The following is a 20,786-nucleotide window of genomic DNA, read 5'->3' as shown; positions in this document are numbered from 1 at the left end:
AGTACGACTATAATCCTGATGGCTTAATAAAAGAGGTTGCTTCTTGTGCTCGGGATGTTAATGGCACCTGCCAGTAACCTTTCAGGAGATCCAGTTTGCTCTCATACTTTGCCGTGCCAACCTGGTCAACACAATCTCCATACGAGGAAGTGAAGATGCATGGGGTTTAGTTATAGCATTCAACTTTCAATAATCAGTAGAAAACTTTTAAATACCATCTGATTTCGTTACTAAGAGACATTCACAGCTTGAAAATGACGGTTTGGCTATGCCATTGTCGAACATATACAGTACCTCAGTCTCCAGTTCTTGCCGTTTATCGAAAGGAACCCAATAAAACTGCTGACGGATAGGCTGCGCATCACCTATACACATGTCATGTTGTATTAGATCCGTTTGAGTTGGAATGTCCCCGAACAACATAGGAAAAATCAGATACTAATCTGGTTAATTCTAACCTGTGTGAATTAGACAGATGACCAAACAAAATATTCAAATTCTGGAGGGTACGTGGTAATGCGGCAACAACACACTATCTTCAGGGGCCTACACATCCACTTTTCCATCTGCCACAAGAGAACAAGGAGACTCATTGGACACTGTGACACCGACAGAAAATGAACTTTTTATTTTTGCATCATAACTACAAGAGAAATAGAACTTGAGCAAATTTGCATGGCACAACTGCTTTGATTTCTTATGGTCTAAAGTAGCAATTAAATAATTTTGTTCTGATAATTTCAGGGTAAGAGTATATGGCCCGGTAAATCTTGCACGAAAAGGAGAGGCAACAAAGCTAACACCTGATCACATTCAGAATGACGGTCGAACAGCTTCTTAATTTTTGTCTGTGTTTTGGAGAGATTTTCTTCTGCACTCTGCCCTGCCAAAAACAAACGTCTGTGAAAACAATTGACGTAATTCAACAAATTGAGGCAGTTTATCACCTTTCAACTCCTGCAAAACAGCACATGCATTGTATGACCGAAAACTAATTTGTTTGGACTAAAACCCAAACATTCTTGTGTTACCTCCCAGGCCATAAGCATTAACCAAGGGTAACCCCTCTTCCCAATCGTGATTTAATTCAACACAATAAGCATGTAACAGTGCCTCTAGGGTGGATGAAAGCGCTCCAAGCGCACCCTGACTCTGAGCACGATCGTGATTGATTGCTTCACTTTAAGCAGTTGCAAAATCTCAGCAAACATATGCAACGTAAAATTGGTCCCTCGGTCACTCTGAACAATCTTCGGTATGCCAAAGAAAGAAATGAATTGCGTTAAAACTTTCACAACAGCTTTGGTGGTGATTTTTCAAAGTGGGTAAGCTGTTGGGTAACGCATTACTTGGCACATCACCGTAAGCAAATACGCGTTACCAGACTTGGATGGAGGCAGTGGGCCAACGCAGTCAAATATTATGTGTTCAAATGGCTGACTGACGACATATATCAGACACAATGGGCTTAAAAGACTGATTGGGTTGTCCCGTCAACTGACAGGTGTGGCAGGTTTTTATGTATGTAGTGATGTCTTTTTTCAGGTGAGGCCAATAGAATTGTCACAAAACTCTCATAAGTTTTTCAAACTGCTAAATGGCCTGTGACATCACTATGAGCATCACCACATCCCTAAACTGGCTAGGTACCACAACCTGAACTATGGGTTCACCGGTTGAATCTTTATTTTGGGGAACACTTAATGGAATTCCTGTACAAGTTCATCAGACTTTGAAATCAATTGAATCGACATAACTATGGGTGGAGGGGTCACTGTGATGAGGAGGAGGACATGGCCAGGCCGTGCGGGTACACGGCTGGCGCTGAATCAGATGATCAGCGGGAGAGCGGTATAAAGGGGAGCCAGAGATGCCAGTTCAGGAGAGAGAGAGACGCACGCGGCCGGGTTCTGTGTGTCTGTGTTCATGTTTGTTTTAAGTTGAGTTTCTCATTAAACTTTATGCTGACTGTTCAGCCGGTTCCTGCCTCCTCCTTGCCCGTCCTTTAACTGTTAGTCACATTTCACCATACTCACCCCCCCTGCCAAATTATTCCCTAATATTACCGAAATGCCATCCACCGGTAATGATGGACGCACCCTAAGGGTCAACTGGTTTATTTTTAATGCAGAACTTTGTAATTTTGTATTTTTACAACAGTAATGACAAACAGAATTTGGATCTGTTTTTCCACAAGCAAAGTTAACAAATTTAGATGTAGATCAAATTTCCATAAGCGCTGCGTAAACACTCTGTCGGTGACCTGCACTGCCACATAAACGAGCATCCCCATACCCGGTGTCAGTATAAATTCATCTGCCAATATAGCAGCTTTGGCAGAAGTTTTTGGCTTGTTTTCAATGATATATGTAGCAATGTGGTCAGGGACAATGCTTCTGAACTGTTCTAAAACAATCATGCCATGCAACTCATCAAAAGTACTTACATTATAAGTGGCGCACCACCGATCAAAATGCGCAGTAAGCTCTCTCGCCACCTCTACCGGAGTTTGCCTCTCACCTTTTCTCCAACTTCTAAAACATTGACGATACACCTCTGGGACTAATTCCTATGCCTTCAGGATGGTGGATTTTACTTAATAATCCTTTCTATCTTCTATCGTAAGTGCAGTGTATGCCTCTTGTGCCTTACCAGTAATGACACTTTGAAGCATCACTACATGATCAGCGGCAGGCCAATTAAGTTCCTCAGCTATACTTTCGAAAAAAAACAAACAAAAAAAACACATCAGGGTCACATTCATTAAATTTATGAAGTAATTTTAAATGACCTACCACATCAAAAGTACGTGGTGAGCTTTCATTAGACCCTACACTCCCAGAGGGTAACTTACCTTCCCTGATTAATTTCAGATGTTCAACCTGCAGATCAAAGTCTTGTGCCTTTTTCTCAGCTTCTAATTGTTGCGTATGTTTAAGCCGTTGTAATTCGATTTCGCATTGCTTTATTAAATCATCCATTTTTAATTTTTCAAGCTCAAGTTTATGCTCTCTAACTTCTCTAGCCATTTGTCTATCATGTGCCTGTTGCATTTCTGGAATTTCTTTCTTTTGTTCAAATGATAAACCTGAAAAATGCCCACAGATGTCTTTAATTTCCTGCTAGTCTTTAATGGGGCAGAAAGAAAAAAAAGAATTTAATTCATCTTTTTTCACGTCTAACTCACTGTTCCCTAAATGTGCTACAAGGTCCCACAATTGCCTCTTTACAAATGAGTTCAAGAACTCCTCCGATGGAGCTTTAACAAATTCTTCAATAGATGCCATAATAAAACTATTTGGTGACGACGAACCAATCAAAGAATCTGGCTACTTTTTAAGCCACTAAAAATTATAGGGAAGCGAATAATTTTATGGTTAATACAGGTAAGATTTATTAAAAATCTCCTTTCTAATCTATATACCACCCCACTAAACTATCTCTATGCCTAGTCTTCATGCAGCTCCCCAGAGCGAAGCGTCTTTAAACACCAACATAAGCTGGCATTAAATTGAACAGGACAGTTCAATCCGCAAACCACAGTGGTGTGCTCAACCCAGGAGTCTGCACAAAAATAACAAATCAATGCAAAGTGTGGCTTATTCCTAATAGGGAAGTGAATAAAATCTCAACCTGTCATTTAGCAAAAAATGAAATTTCCTCCAGAAAAAATCCATCTTAACGAATCTTAACGCAAAACTAACCTAACAAATAATCGCGCTTGTCTCCCAAACAAATTTGGCAAATATTACTATCGAATGAATCAATCAAGAATCATTTTAAATGAATAAACCAATCAAAATTATTTTTGGAGACTAGCCCACGTTTGTTATAACCCGGCTCTAAGGCTGGAGCAAAGGGAAACCAAACGCCCAAAACTACCAAAACAACATTTATTTTAACATAAATATTGATGCATGTGGCTAGAGTCTTTTCTATATTTTATATTTTTTTTGCTTTTTTATATTATGAAATCAACTATAATAAGAAGTTATGCAATTATATTCATATATTCACATTTATGTACTCATATCATCACTGTATAACAATAATTATATGCATGCTTGATGCCTTATGTATCTAATGTACCTGTGAGATGCATGCATGAGACCAAATTTATACATTTCATATTCTTTTATATGAGTTTGTTACCCTTTTGATCTCATGAGGCTTCAGAGCTTGAACGAGAGAGCATAGTTTTTGACTGTTATTGATCTAAGAAACGTACAGACAGACAGTAAATAACAGGATGTGTTTCGAGACACCTGTCCTCGTATTTCGCTGAGAATTTACGAGTCGTTTGCATAAATAAATGTACGAGTGGGGCTTTAGCTTATTTTTCCACTCAAACCGCAATGTTCTATAGGTCACTTCTATAGGTCATAACAGCCTGACCTGACACTTAGGGTTATTACATCATTGTGCATTACTTTCTGTACCTAAAAAGGAAGTGCTTTCTGGCACAGTCTCAAGAGGGTATAAAGACCTTAACGAATATCTGTGTGTCAGACTAACACTTCTGCTCTCTGGCTCTAGCACATCTGATCTCCAACTTTGAGGCCTCATCTCGACTCATTTCTGTACTTTCACTTTTTTCCATTTACTTATTTAATTAGACAAAGTGAAGACTTTGTGTTAGATTTATTCCAGGACTTAGTCCTTGGGTATATCCTCAAGATATATCTACTTAACATTTATAATCAAACATTTATTTTCTGTATTATTACATTTATTGAAATATTCATTATTTCATTTTTTTATTCATTTATTAAAGGTGCAATATGTAAAAATGTTCATGTAATATTAGCCTTTTTTTGTCAATGTGTGAACGGCTTGTAACGCAACTTTAAAAATGAGCCTTTCCCGGGCTTCCTAGGTTGCCTATTAAAGCCTGTAGACTGATTTTCATGTGAAGGGAGCGGGTAGCTTTTGCAGGGAAAATCCAAAGGATGTAACGTTTATGCAAGCTCCCGAGAGCCTTGCCTCTTACGGTAATAGCTGCTTCTTTTGCTAGTCATCAGTGACAACAAACTGCAATACTATGTAACGTTATCTTAGAGATGGAATCCAGCAAATGTCCGGCTCCCAGCACAACACCGACTCCTAAACAAACCACGAGTAAGCCACAAAAAAAAAAAAAAAGAAAAAGAAAAAAACATTTATCTACTGATTCCTGTCTGGCTAAGCAGGAACATGATCATGGTCCAGTGAAAACTAGAGTGAACATCGGCAGGGCATTTGATTCCTGGAGGGACCTTTGTTTGGTTTTGGGGATTAAAACCAACCCTGAATTGGCATTCTTCTTATTGGACAGGTAAGCTTACATAACTGCAAAGCATGTGAAATATAGTGCCATAAGGATTGATCTGTGTCATTTTAGCTAACTTGATCTTGCCTGCACAGTAACTGTCCTAATGTTAATCTGTAATTATTCAGGAAGGTAAACTACAATAACATATGAAATGAATGCTAGACAATGTTCAAGATAATGCAAAAATACCCATTAGTGTAATGTAAATTGGTTATACAGAAAATATATACAATCTATTATTATAAAACAATAGCGCATCGATATATCAAAATGTCAGTTGTGATGGAATCACATCAGTACTGAATTGTGCCAACATATTTATAATGTACAGTCTATTTTATAAACAGCTACTGTCATCCACCAAATTTAGCTAACAGCTAATGATAAATCATACAAAGAAAAGTGATTACTTCAAACAACAGTCTCGCATAGACCTATATCCACACTTTGTTTTAGCCCTGTTCCAGCACTGGAGAGTCAAATATAATATACAGTCTCAAAGTTTGTAGTAAAACAATCATAACTGTGTAATTTTAACTATGCTACCTCATCTGTCAGCATCACTCTCCAATGGCCAAAAGGGGGGCAACCTAAGGCAGGGCATCACCGCCCTGGGGCACCTACCCAGGAAGGGAGGTGTGAGATGGGTAAGAAAGTGGATAAGATGCTATCTTGGGCCAAAAGCATCCAAACGGGGAAACTGTAAGAAGTTACAGGAATCTGTCCCAAACATGAGCTCCACTAAACTCGAGCGAACTAACCACACACAAATGGCTTGATTATCAGTGATAAACAAACGTTCACAATCTGTCACTATGCCAGTAGATCAAACCCTAAGGAAAATCTAATTAATCATAGAATGGGAAACAGAGTTGGCTTTTGAGAACCATCTCAGAACAAATGTTAGATAGACTTTGATTATTAAATCTAAAAAAAATTATTAGCATCACATTTGAGTTTTTATTAACTCATCTTGATCCAACGTGTAAGACACTGTTTATGATTTGAACTAAACTTGGTTTTGGCCAGACATGATTATTAAAGACAAAATATTTTGAGTCCATACAAAGATCTTTTACAAGACCACCTCATTGTTAAAAATTGTTCTCAAAACCATGCATTACAATTCCCTCAGCACTCAAAGCATGAAATATTCAATGTACAGAGTGCAGTATATAACTTGAAAATGCTGAATCCAGTACAGGTAAGAAATAGGAGAAAGTTGGAATTTTCGGACCAATGTCCTCAAGTTATGATGGACCTTGTCCAGTGTTGTTGACAACTCAAACATCCTTGCTTGTTGAAATCGAGCCAGGCTTGACTCGATGGTTGCATTTAATGCAAACTAAACTATTCCTGCTTGCTCTACTATAACCCTAAGTCGCAGACCCCGCCGATGCTGCAGCTTAATGCTGCTACAGTGATGACACTACTTTTCCCCTGACAGGTCAGCCGAGTGAAAATACCTTAGGGCGCTGATATAATGCCTCTCTGATGAAAATATGATGGAGAAAAAAAAAAGAGTAATGGGTATCACAACTGCTATGAAGATAGAATTCCTGATCGCCATGAAGGGATAGTTTAAATAAGTAAGATAAGATTGATGTGAGTATTAAACATATACTCAATTGGGGGACTGATGCATGTGGCTAGAGTCTTTTCTATATTGTATATTTTTTTGCTTAATGATATTATGCTTGAAATCAACTGTAATCAGAAGTTATGCAATCATATTCATATATTCAAATGTATGTACTCAGTTTTATATCCATTCATATCATCACTGAATAATTGTCATTATATTCATGCTTGATGCCTTATTTATCCAATCCAGTGTTTTGTGTCTCTAAACTCTTCCACTTTTTCTCATCGGCTCATTCTTTTCTCAGGGCTCCTGTCTGGCACAACTGGGTTACAGGCCATTTGGCCAATCTCCTAGCTCTCAATGTCATCTCTCTCTACTAGTAATGTCAAAAGTATGTGAAGCCACACATATGCACAAAACACCACATGTTATGAGAAATTGCACAATATAAAACAATGTGTTGTAAGTGCAGTGTCCTTTTACATTACAGTAACCCAAAGAAATGCAACTTACTACAATGAAAAGTAAATATACACATAAAGCAAAATGACAAAAACAAAGCAGGGAATGTAAATAAAGATACTGAAAAATAAAATGCCTGTGAACATTACCAAACATTCTTTTTTTCAAGTAAATCTTTAGAAAAAAGGTATGACAGTGATTTCCAGGTTTCACATGCATCCTGGAAAGCCTAGAACTTTGCAATGCAGTTTTCCAGTCATGGGAAAGTCCTGGAAAATTACAAAAATTCTTAAATGTCCTGGAAAATAATTATTTGTCCTGGAAATATTTTGGTGAACGAATCCCAGTCGCATACATTCGCTCCAACATTGCTGTTACCCAAAACATTTGAGTACTAAACTTTAGACAACTATGACGGTCGGACGTCTGATTTGTTTTAAAACTCATTCACACCTTGGGTAGGTAGCATGGTGATTCTGCCTTAATACCTCGAAATGTGAATTAATTTTCAATAATTCAATGATCGTAGTCAGCTTTTACTGCTGTTACATGTAGTATGTGGAAAACATGGACTGAAACACAGAATCTAGTCATAAAAATGGCAACAGCTGTAAAACGCAGAAAGTCATGGAATATTACATATTTGGGTGAAAATGAATGTTTGAATGCACAATTAATCAAATAAAATTGCAATATGTTCTAGTGTGATAATTAAACAGACAAAATTTGTGATCTAATTAAATATATAATCTGCATGTGCTGCGTGCTTCAAAATGAATGTTTGAAGTCGGGTGCTCATTCACTGACAATACCTCATCGTAATCATCACGTGTGCTCTTGTGTGTAAGATGTCCGAGAGCAGAGCACTCTGAAGTGCACAGCACATACCAACTATGTATTTATTGAATTAAATCAATTTACAGGGATTAACAATCACACTGTGCCATGAAGCAAACTGCTTATCTGGGGGTGAGAAACTACACAGTCAAAAACACTCAATTTAAATAGACGTACGTGTTTTTGCTTAAATATTTCAATTGTGCTTTGACAAGAGTGGGAACCCTGATTTCACAGTGAGCTAAAGCTTTTCCCCTCTTAACTGGTTCATTTACTCTCTTTACATTCCAACTTAAAGGGATAGTTCACTCAAAAATGAAAAATCACAGACAGTAAGCATAAATGTCACCCATACGACTCCAGCTGTTAAATTAATGTCTTCTAAAGCGACACGATCAGTATATTTACTGTAGATATCGCATGAGTCATGTCTCACTCACAACTGCTGGGTTTAGGCAAAAAGCCAAAATACACATTGTAACACTGTTCAGTGGAAAGGAGAACAGGGAAGCGAGATTTCCAGATCCAGGTAAGCATTTAATTTGGCCACCTTGATGCTTACAACTTCACAACCTCATTAGCTTCATATGCACATAGTAACTTAAACACTTTAACTTCACAAAACACAACAGCTTCTGTAGCAGCGTGGCCTTCCTTGTGCCAGTCTCTCTCTCTGTTGCTGGTGGCGTGGCTGTTTATATGCTGCTCTCCCCCTGCTCACTGGAATTAGAGACAGGTGTTAAACATAATTTAGCTCAGGAGCAAGTGCTCTTACCGCTTTCTCTCTCTCCGGACGGATGCTTGAACACGCCCCCGCTGCCACATATCCCCACCGCCCGACTCAGGCCGGGGAGGCATCCGGCCTGCCTACCACTCCCCCCCATTTCTGGAAAGGAAGTCGGCGACAGCCATCTGCGCTCCCGGTCTGTGGACCACCTTGAACTGAAACGGCCGAAGAGCCAGATACCAACGGGTGATCCGCACGTTGGTGTCTTTCAGGCAGTGGAGCCATTGGAGTGGGGCGTGATCCGAACAGAGGGTGAAGGCCCGCCCCAACAGGTAGTATCGGAGAGTGAGTACCGGCCACTTGATGGCGAGACACTCCTTTTCCACGGTGCTGTACTTAGTCTCTCTCAACGAGAGCTTACGGCTAATGTACAGCACCAGGCCCTCCCCCCCCCCCCCCCCCCCACACCACCTGCAAGAGTACGGCCCCCTGTCTGAAGCGTCAGTCTGTAAGACAAAAGGGAGAGAGAAATCAGGTGAATGTAAAAGTGGCCCCCCCGCAAAGTGCGGCTTTAACTTGCGTGAACGCCTGCTGACACTGCTTGGTCCACTGGACCGGGTCTGGAGCTCCCTTTTTAGTGAGATCAGTCAGCGGGCTGGTGACGTCCGAATAGTTAGGTACGGATCTTCTATAATAGCCAGCCAGCCCCAGGAAATCTCACCCCCTTTTTGGTCTTGGGCCTCGGGCAGGTCGCAATCGCCGCTGTCTTATCAATTTGGGGACACACCTGCCCATGGCCCAAGTGAAATCCCAGATACCGTACCTCCACCCACCCAATTGCGCACTTCTTTGGGTTTGCTGTGAGTCCCGCTTGGTGCAGCGATCTCAGAACCGCCCTCAGATGTTGCATGTGCCGCTGCCAATCGTTGCTGTAAATGATGATGTCATCTAAATAGGCAGCGGCGTAAGCCGAATGCGGTCTGAGGATTAGGTCCATGAGACGCTGAAACGTAGCCGGGGCCCCAAACAAACCAAATGGAAGTGTCACAAACTGGTGTAATCCAAACGGCGTGGAGAAGGCGGTTTTTTCACGGGAAATTGGTGTCAAGGGGATCTGCCAATAACCCTTCGTCAAATCCAATGTTGAATAAAATCGAGCAGTGCCCAACCGATCGAGCGACTCATCAACGCGAGGCATTGGAAGCATTGCATCCAATTCTTTCCGAACGATTTTCTTTTTGTGTTCGGGTAATCGGTAGGGGCGGCTACGTACCATGACCCCCAGCTCGGTCTCGATGTGGTGCTGAATGAGGTTTGTACGACCCGGTAGAGTGGAGAACACATCCGCAAACTCCTGTTGCAACCTGGCAACCTCGGCGAGTTGACTCGGTGAGAGGTGGTCTCCGCAAGTGACCGGGGTGAACTGTTTATGTTTTGGATTCACCTCAGGTCTGAGCTCTGCCCTCTCCGGAACTAGCATAGCCAACGTCAGAGGGACCTCCTCCCTCCACAATTTCAAGAGGTTGAGGTGGTATATTTGACATGTGCCCCCTCTATCGGTTCGTTTATCCTCATAATCGAGATCCCCCACTCGTTGTGTGACCTCAAAGGGCCCTTGCCACTTGGTGAGTAATTTAGAGCTCGATGTGGGAAGTAATACAAGGACTTTATCTCCCGGTGCAAATTCCCTTAGCTGAGTTCCCCTGTCATACAGTCGGCGCTGTCTGGCTGGAGTCATTGACCATCGATGACTCTCACTTGGTCGAAGGCGTGTTTGAGGGTTTCGTCTCGTGTCTGCTCCAAAGGGAAAGCTCCCTCAGGGAATTTCCTGAGAAGGGGAACTGGCTTCTGTGGCAGGACTCCTCGCCTCCGCGGGGCAGGAACGGGCTCTGGGGAAAGAGCAGAGTGAGAGAGAGAAGGGGAGGGGATAATTTGGCCACCTTGATGCTTACAACTTCACAAACTCATTAGCTTCACATGCACATAGTAACTTAAACACTTTAACTTCACAAAACACAACAGCTTCTGTAGCAGCGTGGCCTTTCTTGTGCCAGTCTCTCTCTCTGTTGCTGGTGGCATGGCTGTTTATATGCCGCTCTCCCCCTGCTCACTGGAATTAGAGACAGGTGTTAAACATAATCTAGCTCAGGTGCAAGCGCCCTTACCGCTTTCTCTCTCTCCGGACGGACGCTTGAACACGCCCCCGCTGCCACACACATATATTTTAATTTTGCCGGGAATAGCAAGAGTATCATCCAATTTAAATGTGGTGGTCTACTGCTCAGGTGATTGAAAGCCAGTTTGTGTGGTAGACGTTATAGGCTACACCCTAAAACTTTCAAAGTACTGCATAATATCGATATGCGCATCGGCATGGAGAACATGATGATGTATTGCCGTATCGATATTTTGAACACAGCCCAAGTAAATACACCTATATAAATGTGGTCATTTATTTATTTTTTATTTTTGTCAGATCTCATCCCATGCTGGAAATATTCCCATCACAATATACATCCCATCTACATAAAGGCTATCACATTTTTATAATTTCACATGTTCTTGTTCAGAAAAACAAGTGGTGAAAGTTGACTTTTTATAAAATGCGAGATTTAAAGCACATACATATTGGTCTGGTAAGCTTCAGAGTTTCTTGTACTTTTTCACACCACTTAACATTTTTTCCCACCAGAAAAGCAGATCCTCACCGGTTTGTTTGCATGACTCCAAGAAGAATCAACTACCAATAGAGTAGAATTCAATAAGAATCTAAATATTACAACTGTTGCAACTCTTGGCTTTGCTTGAAAGCACAGACTCCATCATTTCTTCTTCTCTCATTCAACATCTCGATGACATGCTTCTACAGCGCCCCCCAGTGGACTCAGTTGTAACTGCAAGATTTGGTGAAAGATTCAAAGGGAAAGAACAGTGTTATTCGCGTTGCTCATTTTTCAAACAAAGACTTCTATAGTATAAAGATCTAAATGCACTAAAACAGAAAGAATTCAAGTAACATTAGATGTTTCCTATAGTCTAAAGGCCAAAGTATTCTTCGGTTGTCCGCGTTGCTGACCGTTCCATGCACAGTATGCGTGATGCAAATTTCGTCATTAGTGCAGTTTGTAGATTGTCTGCGTGTGGCCCAGATTTACTCGACACATGGACAATCTTTGTCTGTGCACATTGTCGGTGCTTGCACCTGGTGTTGAATGTACAAGAAGAGAATCACAAAGCTGTTGTAGTGTGCATGCGTAAAACGCATTCATATTCGCTCCCAGTAAAAAGAGTGCGATTTGAAAGGCAACGCAGTCGACTGGGCGCGATCCAATCTTGAACGCAGAAAAACTCAGAAGGACAGAAGGATGTAGAACGCATCTATTTCGAGCTTTGAGATATGCTGCGATCTTCTCAATCACTATGCTATGATTAGTATAGCTAATTCTCAATGAGTAAAGCAATCTAGAATATTCTCGACATGTACCTGTCCTCAACCTAAGCTCAAGCTCCACCATTCACCGTATTCCAACAATTCCAACATAACAGAAACTCATTTTAATCTCAACACAACAAAACATTGAACGCTAACAAGTCTTCCCCCTTTACATTCATCTTGCACAAAGACACATTATAAAACACTTCATTTTGACATTAACTCTGTCGAGTGCCATGCAAAGTTTCAGTTTACCAAACAAAAAATATCCATGTTGTCCCAACCCAAACAGATTAAGTAAAGCTTGAAAGAGTTTGAGAAAACAGGGTCAGCAATATTTGTTCCACAACAGCAGGTAATTACTAGGAAAATGATCCTAATGATCCTAATGCTCCCCGGCAGCCTTGAATACAGTCTGGCCAATCTGACTGCAGACAAGACTTAATTTATAAAGGTATATAAATATTCCTTTCTCTGGATCCCCACCTTTCTCATCACATGTTAGAGGGAAAGGAATCAAGATACTAGACAAACATACAAAGAATTCACTGAAATTTAGCAATACAGAGCTCAATAAACAGTCATCAGTATCAGTAAAGCAGAAGCAAAGGTAATTATCAGAAAAACTGTAATTAAACACTGGCAGAACCTTTAGGATAAGGGGGCAAAGAGGAGGCACTTATACCAAATACAAAGAAATGTAAGCATCAAGGGAACAAAACTATGTTTAAAATACTTGACTCCAGTGGTTAAATCCATATCTTCTGAAGCGATATGATAGGTGTGGGTGAGATCAATATTTAAGTCATTTTTTACAATTAATTCTCCTCGTTGCCCAGTAGATGACGATGGATTGATAGTAAAAAAAAAAAAAAAGGACGTAAATATTTATCTGTTTCTCACCCATTATATTATATAGCTTCTGAAGATATAGATTAAACCACTGCAAATCTTATGGATTACTTTTATGCTGACTTTATGTGCTTTTGGTGCTTCAAAGTTCTGTCTACCATTCTGTTGCATTGTATGGACCTACAGAACTGAAAATTCTTCAAAAATCTTTGTGTTCAGCATAAGAAAGAAAGTCACACACATCTGGCATGGCATGAAGGTGAGTAAATGATGAGAGAATTTTCATTTTTGGGTGAACTATCCCTTTAAGTAAAATAAATAGCACCTTACTGGATTATGCATACATTGTGGGATGATGGAAACAGTGGAACTTGTCCTGTTTAATTGTAGGACTTATGACAGAGCAAGACAAGTATTGTAGACAAAACTACAAGAAAAGGGGATCCAGAATATATCTTTGTAAAATCTTTTGGATAAGAAACAAGGGGGACAAAGTATTAGAGAACTGTATTGTGCTTTCTGAAAGAATCAGAATCAGCTTTATTGCCAGGAATCTGTCTTGGTGACAGGAGCTTCCAGTGTACAACAATACAATACAGCAACAAGACAGAGATAATAATAAAAATAAATAAAATAAAAATAGAATAAAATAGAAAATAAAGTATATATAGAATATACAATAAGACAATAAATACATACATACACACACACACACACACACACACACACACACACACACACACACACATATATATATATATATATATATATATATATATATATATATATATATATATATATATATATATATATATATATATATACACACACACACACACATACACATACGTAGTGCAAATCTAAATACAAATCTGTTATATACAGTGCAAGGGAATGTAATGGCAGAAGAGGTTGGATGTGTTGGATAAATATAAAAAGACAACACTGTGAGTTGCACATAATTATTGCTCAATGGGGCGGTTTTAACTGTTTGTGAAGAAACATGAACATCAAGAATACAAACGGGTTAAGTTTATGTATGTTTTAATGTTTTCTTATTTTTAAAATTAAATAGTTTTTGTTTGTCCTGCATTGACGCTCCAGTCCAGTATGTGTCGGTAATGCAACATGAACTGGATTTCCGATCCGCCATTAAACATCACAAGAAGAAGAAGTTGTAGTTATTGTGACGTCATAAGGACTCTACCGTCTGTTGTGATTCAGTTGATTTAAGGTTTGTGTTTTTCAGTGCTTTAACTAAAATATATAAAGCAATACAACACTTTTACACATAAACAACATGGTAATATTACTTGAAATCATTTAGCGTTTGTGATATAAAACGAATATAATGTTGTTCAATCTCATTGTTTAGGTGAATTAATCATTAAAACAAGCTAAACTCATCATAACATGAATATGGAGGATTAAATTAAAAACATTTAGTCATTTATCAGAAGTTTTTATCCAAAAGGGCACATAACATGCTTAAAAAACAATTTGTCATACAGAAGTCATCAAAATGAAATAACACACTTTCAAGTTCCCAAAGTATCGGTATCAGTCCTGCAGGAGCTTCATTGTAAGAGAGAAAACTGATTTTTGAAGTGTTTAAAGTTCATTTAAAGTTCTGTGTTTGCTGGAAATGTCTGATGTGAAGTTGTAAATAACGCAACATTTGTGTTATTTTTCTGTGAGTAAAACACTTGCACATTAAAGAGGGAGATTTTATATCTAGTCCCAAAGCTTATTGCACACTATACGACTCATAGTGCTTAGTGCACACTACACGACTCCTAGTGCACACTACGTGACACCTAGTGCACTCTGCATGACTTCTAGTGCCGAGTGCACACTGCACGACTTCTAGTGCACACTACACGATTCCCAGTGCCTAGTGCACACTGCACGACTTCTAGTGCACAATACACGACTCCTAGTGCCTAGTGCACACTACATGACTCCTAATGCCTAGTGCACACTGCAGGTTGCCTTTGATGCTTTCGACGATTGGTCGTCTATGAGGACCTAACGGAAGTGATGGTTTATAGTTAAAAAGTACTTAAATATTGATCTTTTTTTCACACTGAAAGTGATAGTGTTGCTTTAGGAGACATTAATTTAACCGCTGGAGTCGTATGGATGAAGTTTATGCTGACTGTCTGTGATTTTTGGAGCTTCAAAAGCGAAATCTCCATTCACTTGCATTTTAAGGACCTACTGAGCTGAGATATTTTTTTTCAAACGTGTTCTGGTGAAGAGGGAAAGTCGTACACACCTGGGATATCACGAGGGTGAGTAATAATGAGAGAATTCTCATTTTTGGGTGAACTATCCTTTAAATGTGATCCCAACTAGTTTTAAATGATGCTGATGGAGGTTTTTATTTTCCGTCCTTTTTTTACTCTCCGGACAACAAACTTTTTTACTCAAAAAATGACAAGCGCACTTAATGTCGAACCCTGCAGAGGAATGTAGCGCTCGCAGGTGAAAAACTCTTTTTACCTAGATGTCATTTTCAGCAAGTGGTTTCTTCAATATACTCTGTTAAGAGTTCAATGTAAACACACTACAAACCCGTAATAGTTTTTGCTGGCACACACACACAGAGAAGAGCGGGACTCATTCCCGATGACAAGGTAGCAAGATGCTCAGCAAAGCGTTGGTTTAAGAGTTCCACCAGTTCACCAGTCATCACGCTAATCTTAGGTCAAGCATAAGCCACTCGTCTGCCTTTAACCCAACTTCTGCCTCTTAAGCATGTAGTCATCCAAAGCATTGCATGCAGGGTTGGGAGGGTTACTTTTGAAAAGTATTCCACTACCGATTACAGAATACATGCTGTAAAATTAAATTTGTAATGTATTGCGTTAGATTGCTCAAGGTCAGTAACATATTCTAAATACTTTGGATGAATGTAACACATCATAAGAAAGTGTTTCACCGCTGTTCAAATGCACTTTGGATCGCATCATTTATATGTATAAATGTTTTCCATCTGAAAGGACTAAATATTAAATGAAACAAATGACAATAAAATGCAAAGTAATCTCTTCAGTAATCAAAATACTTTTTGAATGTAACTGTATTCTAATTACCAATGATTTAATTTGTAACTGTAGTGGAATACAGTTACTTATATTTTGTATTTTAAATACGTAATCCCGTTACATGTATTCTGTTACTCCCCAACCCTGATTGCACGATACTATCCTTAAGCATACTGTCGCATCTGTGTTGCATTTTTTTTGTTGACAGGCCGCTAAGTTTACATTCTTAAGGTCATGGAGTCAAGTTTCCTTGTGTAATATGTAAACATTTCAGTCTACAACAATGTGTTATTGTACAAATTAAGGATTTTGGTCTCTTTATACCACACAGTGATCTCGATTCACCCCTGCAGTGGAAAAAAAGGTGGTATATAAAGAGGATCAACTCCAGTGTAACCACTGAAGTCTACTTGCATACTATTGCAAAAATGAAGTTTGTTAAAGAGGAGAGTGAAGACATCAGTATTACAGAACCATGCAGAATGAAACATGAAGATACTGAGGAACGAAGAGGTTGGTTTCCATTCTTGAACTGTTTTGAGGAACATTGAAATAATGAAGCTTCAGACAGTTCGCAAGATCTGGCAGCTGTAGTTAGAAAATGATAGAAGCAGTAAATTTATAGTTGAACAAACAAATAATACCAGAATCTACATGAGAATTACAGAACTAAACTTCAGCATATCAAAGATAACATAAAGCAGACACTTGGCCTTTGTTGCTTACTGGCATTAAATAGGGGTTCAATTGTATTTCTTTTAGGGATACACTGATCCGATACCTGTATTGGTATCGGCTCCGATACTGAAGTTTTTAGACAGATGGGGTATCCGTGCAGATATAGCACCTCTGACAAGCCCGATCTAAATCTGATACTGTGTGTTAGTCATGTTTGTTACTGTCAAGCTCTAAAAATGACATAAAAGCACCATTAAAGTAGTCCACATGACTCGTGCATTTTATTCAAAGTCTCTTGAAGACATGCAACAGCTTTGTGAATCGCAAAAGGCTGCGTTTAAAAACTAAATATACAGTATGCATTAGTGAATGCCGCTGCTCTGTTGACACACATACATGACACGTACAGGCTTTGTGTGGTGATTGCGGCTATTTTCATCCCTCAGATCTCGCGGCTATTTTCATGTGAGCGTTGCTCATGAACAGCATCTCAAATGTAGATGCTCAATAGCTTGGTTTACTTGGTTATAATATGCATATAGAATGGCACCGGAGGAGCATTTTACCAGATTTTGAATAAGAAGCAAATTAAATTACTGTGACGTAACCCACAAACAGACACTTACAGGACGTCCTGGAGTGTTAGGATCATCAAAATAAAAGCCTGAGAGTTTTAAAGCTAAAGGTGCATGACTGAAATATATTACTGTTGTATTTAAAAATTCTTAAAGTCAATAATAATAATAATAATACTCAAAGCTCAAGTAAATATACATAAGATGAAAGTCAATGTGCATGGCCATGAAATTTTGGTATTTGGTAAGTCTAGGCGCAAATGGGTTTGGCGAAACAATACACCCACAGTTTGTGCACATACTGTACACCCACAATAGCACAAACACTACCACACACTTGAATTTTGTACTGGCACGAAAATAGCAAATAAGAATTAGTGCTCTCACGAAAATTGGATAAGACGTTGCACACGGTCGTTGCAAATAGGGCTGCACTTTGTGCACTCACGAAAATAGAGCTCCAGAATCCTTTAAAGTCCAGATACAAGTTGAAAAAATTATGCAAAGAAAACTGGTTTCTTTTCTACTGAAGACTTCCACTGGAATTACTGTTAATTTTGCTGCTACATTATCCAGTAGACTAGTGAACAATACATTTTTTCTTAATAGGCTGTACATTTATATTGAATTAATGCATAGTTAGAGGTTTGTGTTTCTTTACACACACACAAAAAAAAAAGAGTACACCCAATTAGTTCCACACAATAATGTAAAGAATGTCTAAACTGATTATGAAAAAAAAACCAACAACACTGGTATCGGATCGGTATCGGCCGATACTGAGATTTCAGATATCAGAATCTGATCGGAAGACAAAACTGGGATCGGTGCATCCCTAATTTCATTTTTCAAATTTGTCTCAATTTACTTTGTTCATTTTAGACTTGATAGAAGTAAAAGAAGAAAGTCAAGAACTGAATGACATGGAGGAAAAACACCATCAGTATCAGACGTTTGATAATTTCATCACTGGTGAAGATTCTTTTAGTGTCTCAAAGACTGAAAAGAATTTCTCATGGAAAATAACTCAAAGAACAAAAGTCACCAATTCTTTCACCTGCTCTCACTGTGGACAGAGTTTCACACAAGCAGCCCATCTCACACTTCATCTGCAAAATCACACTGGAATATGGCCATTTAACTGTGATCAGTGTGGAAAGAAATTTAGTCGGAAATCAAGTTTGAAGTTACACATCACAACTCACACAAATGAGAAGCCTTACGTGTGTGCTTTTTGTGCAAAGAGTTTCGCTCACTCAGTACTCCTGAAAGCACACGAGAGAGTTCATACTGGAGAGAAGCCATACTACTGTACTTCATGTGGGAAAAGTTTCTCAAAGAGAGGATATCTAAATGTTCACATGAAAATTCACACTGGAGAAAAACCCTTCCCCTGCCTTCAGTGTGCCAAGAGTTTCAGAGCGAAAGGAGATCTTCAGCGTCACATGAGAATTCACACTGGAGAGAAGCCATACTACTGTACTTCATGTGGGAAAAGTTTCTCAACAAGAAGACATCTTGATGGTCACATGAAAATTCACACTGGAGAAAAACCCTTCCCCTGCCATCAGTGTGGCAAGAGTTTCAGAGTGAAAGGAGATCTTAAGCGTCACATGAGAATTCACACTGGAGAGAAGCCGTACTACTGTACTTCATGTGGGAAAAGTTTCTCAACAAGAGGTCATCTTGATGGTCACATGAAAATTCACACTGGAGAAAAACCCTTCCCCTGCCTTCTGTGTGGCAAGAGTTTCAGAGTGAAAGGAAATCTTCAGCGTCACATGAGAATTCACACTGGAGAGAAGCCTTTTACCTGCTCTCAGTGTGGAAAGAGTTTCACACAAGCAGGACATCTCAAAATTCATCTGCAATATCATTCTGGATTAAAACCATTTAACTGTGATCAGTGTGGCAAGACATTTATGTGGGCATCACATCTAAATACGCACATGACAACTCATACTAATGAGAAGCCTTATGTGTGTTCTTTTTGTGGAAAAAGTTTCATTACATCAGGACACCTGAAATCACATGAGAGAGTGCATACTGGAGAAAAGCCATTCAAATGCACTATATGTGAAAAGAATTTCACCCAATTAAGTAGTCTAAAGTCTCATTTAAAAAAGAGTTGCCCAAAATTATAATTGTGAGCATGGTTATTTCAGGGTCAACACTTAACTTCAATCAGTTTACTAGATCTGTTGTAGTTTGAAAGTCATAAAATCATTTCAAAAACATAAAAGAACCATAAAGGTTAGGAGCAGAAAAATGCATGCAAAAATGCATTCTATGCAAAAATCATTTTGATCATTGGTATTTTTGTCTTGTTTCCCAGTAAAAATATCTAAACATCCTTAAAACAAGATATTCAAAATGTCAACATATTAAGTCTTCTTTTGAGAGAAATACTTTTCTCTAACTTAATTCAGTGAAGTTTAGGTTTAAAACAAGAAAAAAATATTTACCAATGGGTTAAGAAAAATAAACAAGCATAAAGTTTACTAAATTTGGTCAGATTTCACTGAAAACAAGACAGTTTCTTTTTCAATTTCATTAATATCAGAATGACAACATTAACCTTTAGTATATTATGTAAACGGAGTCAAATTAAATTGGGGTTCAATTAATGTATTATTCCTTTGTCACAGTTGAAATGATTTTGATTGACATGATATAGTAAACCTTCTGATAACATGACATGAAGGCCCTGTTTATACCTGTTATTATTACACAGCGCTCTGGAATATTCAAATTGCTCTATGCTGCCATCAATCGGAGTAACTACCGCACATCCAGGGATGAAGACGTATCAGACCAGTCATCCAGGTATTGCAAGTCATCTTTCCTGGTTCTCGGATCACTGTGCGATCTCTACAATCAAGCTAATAAAATAATTTAAACTCAAATCAATGTTTCATGTCCATTTATTTATTTGGCAAGTAGTCTTGTAATAAAGCCTGTGGCGGGGTGAGCAAGAGACAGACACAATGGGTGTGGCGTCAAGCCTCGGAGAGGCATTTGTTAGAAATAATAAAAAACATAAAACGTCCATAAAAGAAGAAAAAAAAGTGTCCAGGGGGAATGGTGTGAAGGGGTGGGAAGTGTCTGTGGAATGGCCCAGGCATGAGCCGGGTCCGATGACTGCACGCACTCCCCTCCTGGATCTGTGGCGCGGTGGCATCGTTAGCGGTCTGTCTTCCCAGGCCCGCAGCAAGTGTGAGGGGAAGGCGGCCCTGCTTCTAGCCCGTCGGCCGCTAGGCATGGTGTTCTCCCCTG

General features: G+C 39.2%; 1 protein-coding gene across 14 annotated transcripts in view; it reads left to right on the top strand.

The window, feature by feature from the left end:
- Positions 1 to 20,410, top strand: part of LOC127440745 (gastrula zinc finger protein XlCGF57.1-like) — a 72,362-nt gene extending 51,952 nt beyond the window's left edge. For 6 of the 14 annotated variants that reach the window (XM_051697562.1, XM_051697564.1, XM_051697566.1 and 3 more), the window contains one exon: positions 18,393 to 20,238. In XM_051697562.1, coding sequence (XP_051553522.1) covers positions 18,393 to 19,654 — 1,262 coding nt within the window. In that variant the 3' untranslated portion in view covers positions 19,655 to 20,238. The other 8 variants (XM_051697559.1, XM_051697556.1, XM_051697563.1 and 5 more) reach the window with 7 other exon arrangements.
- The last annotated feature ends 376 nt before the right edge of the window (positions 20,411 to 20,786 follow it).

The sequence above is a fragment of the Myxocyprinus asiaticus genome, chromosome 5 (genome assembly GCF_019703515.2).
Source record: "Myxocyprinus asiaticus isolate MX2 ecotype Aquarium Trade chromosome 5, UBuf_Myxa_2, whole genome shotgun sequence".
Taxonomy (NCBI): domain Eukaryota; kingdom Metazoa; phylum Chordata; class Actinopteri; order Cypriniformes; family Catostomidae; genus Myxocyprinus; species Myxocyprinus asiaticus.
Note: the sequence above shows the minus strand (reverse complement) of the source record. Positions and strands in the feature narration are given on the sequence as shown.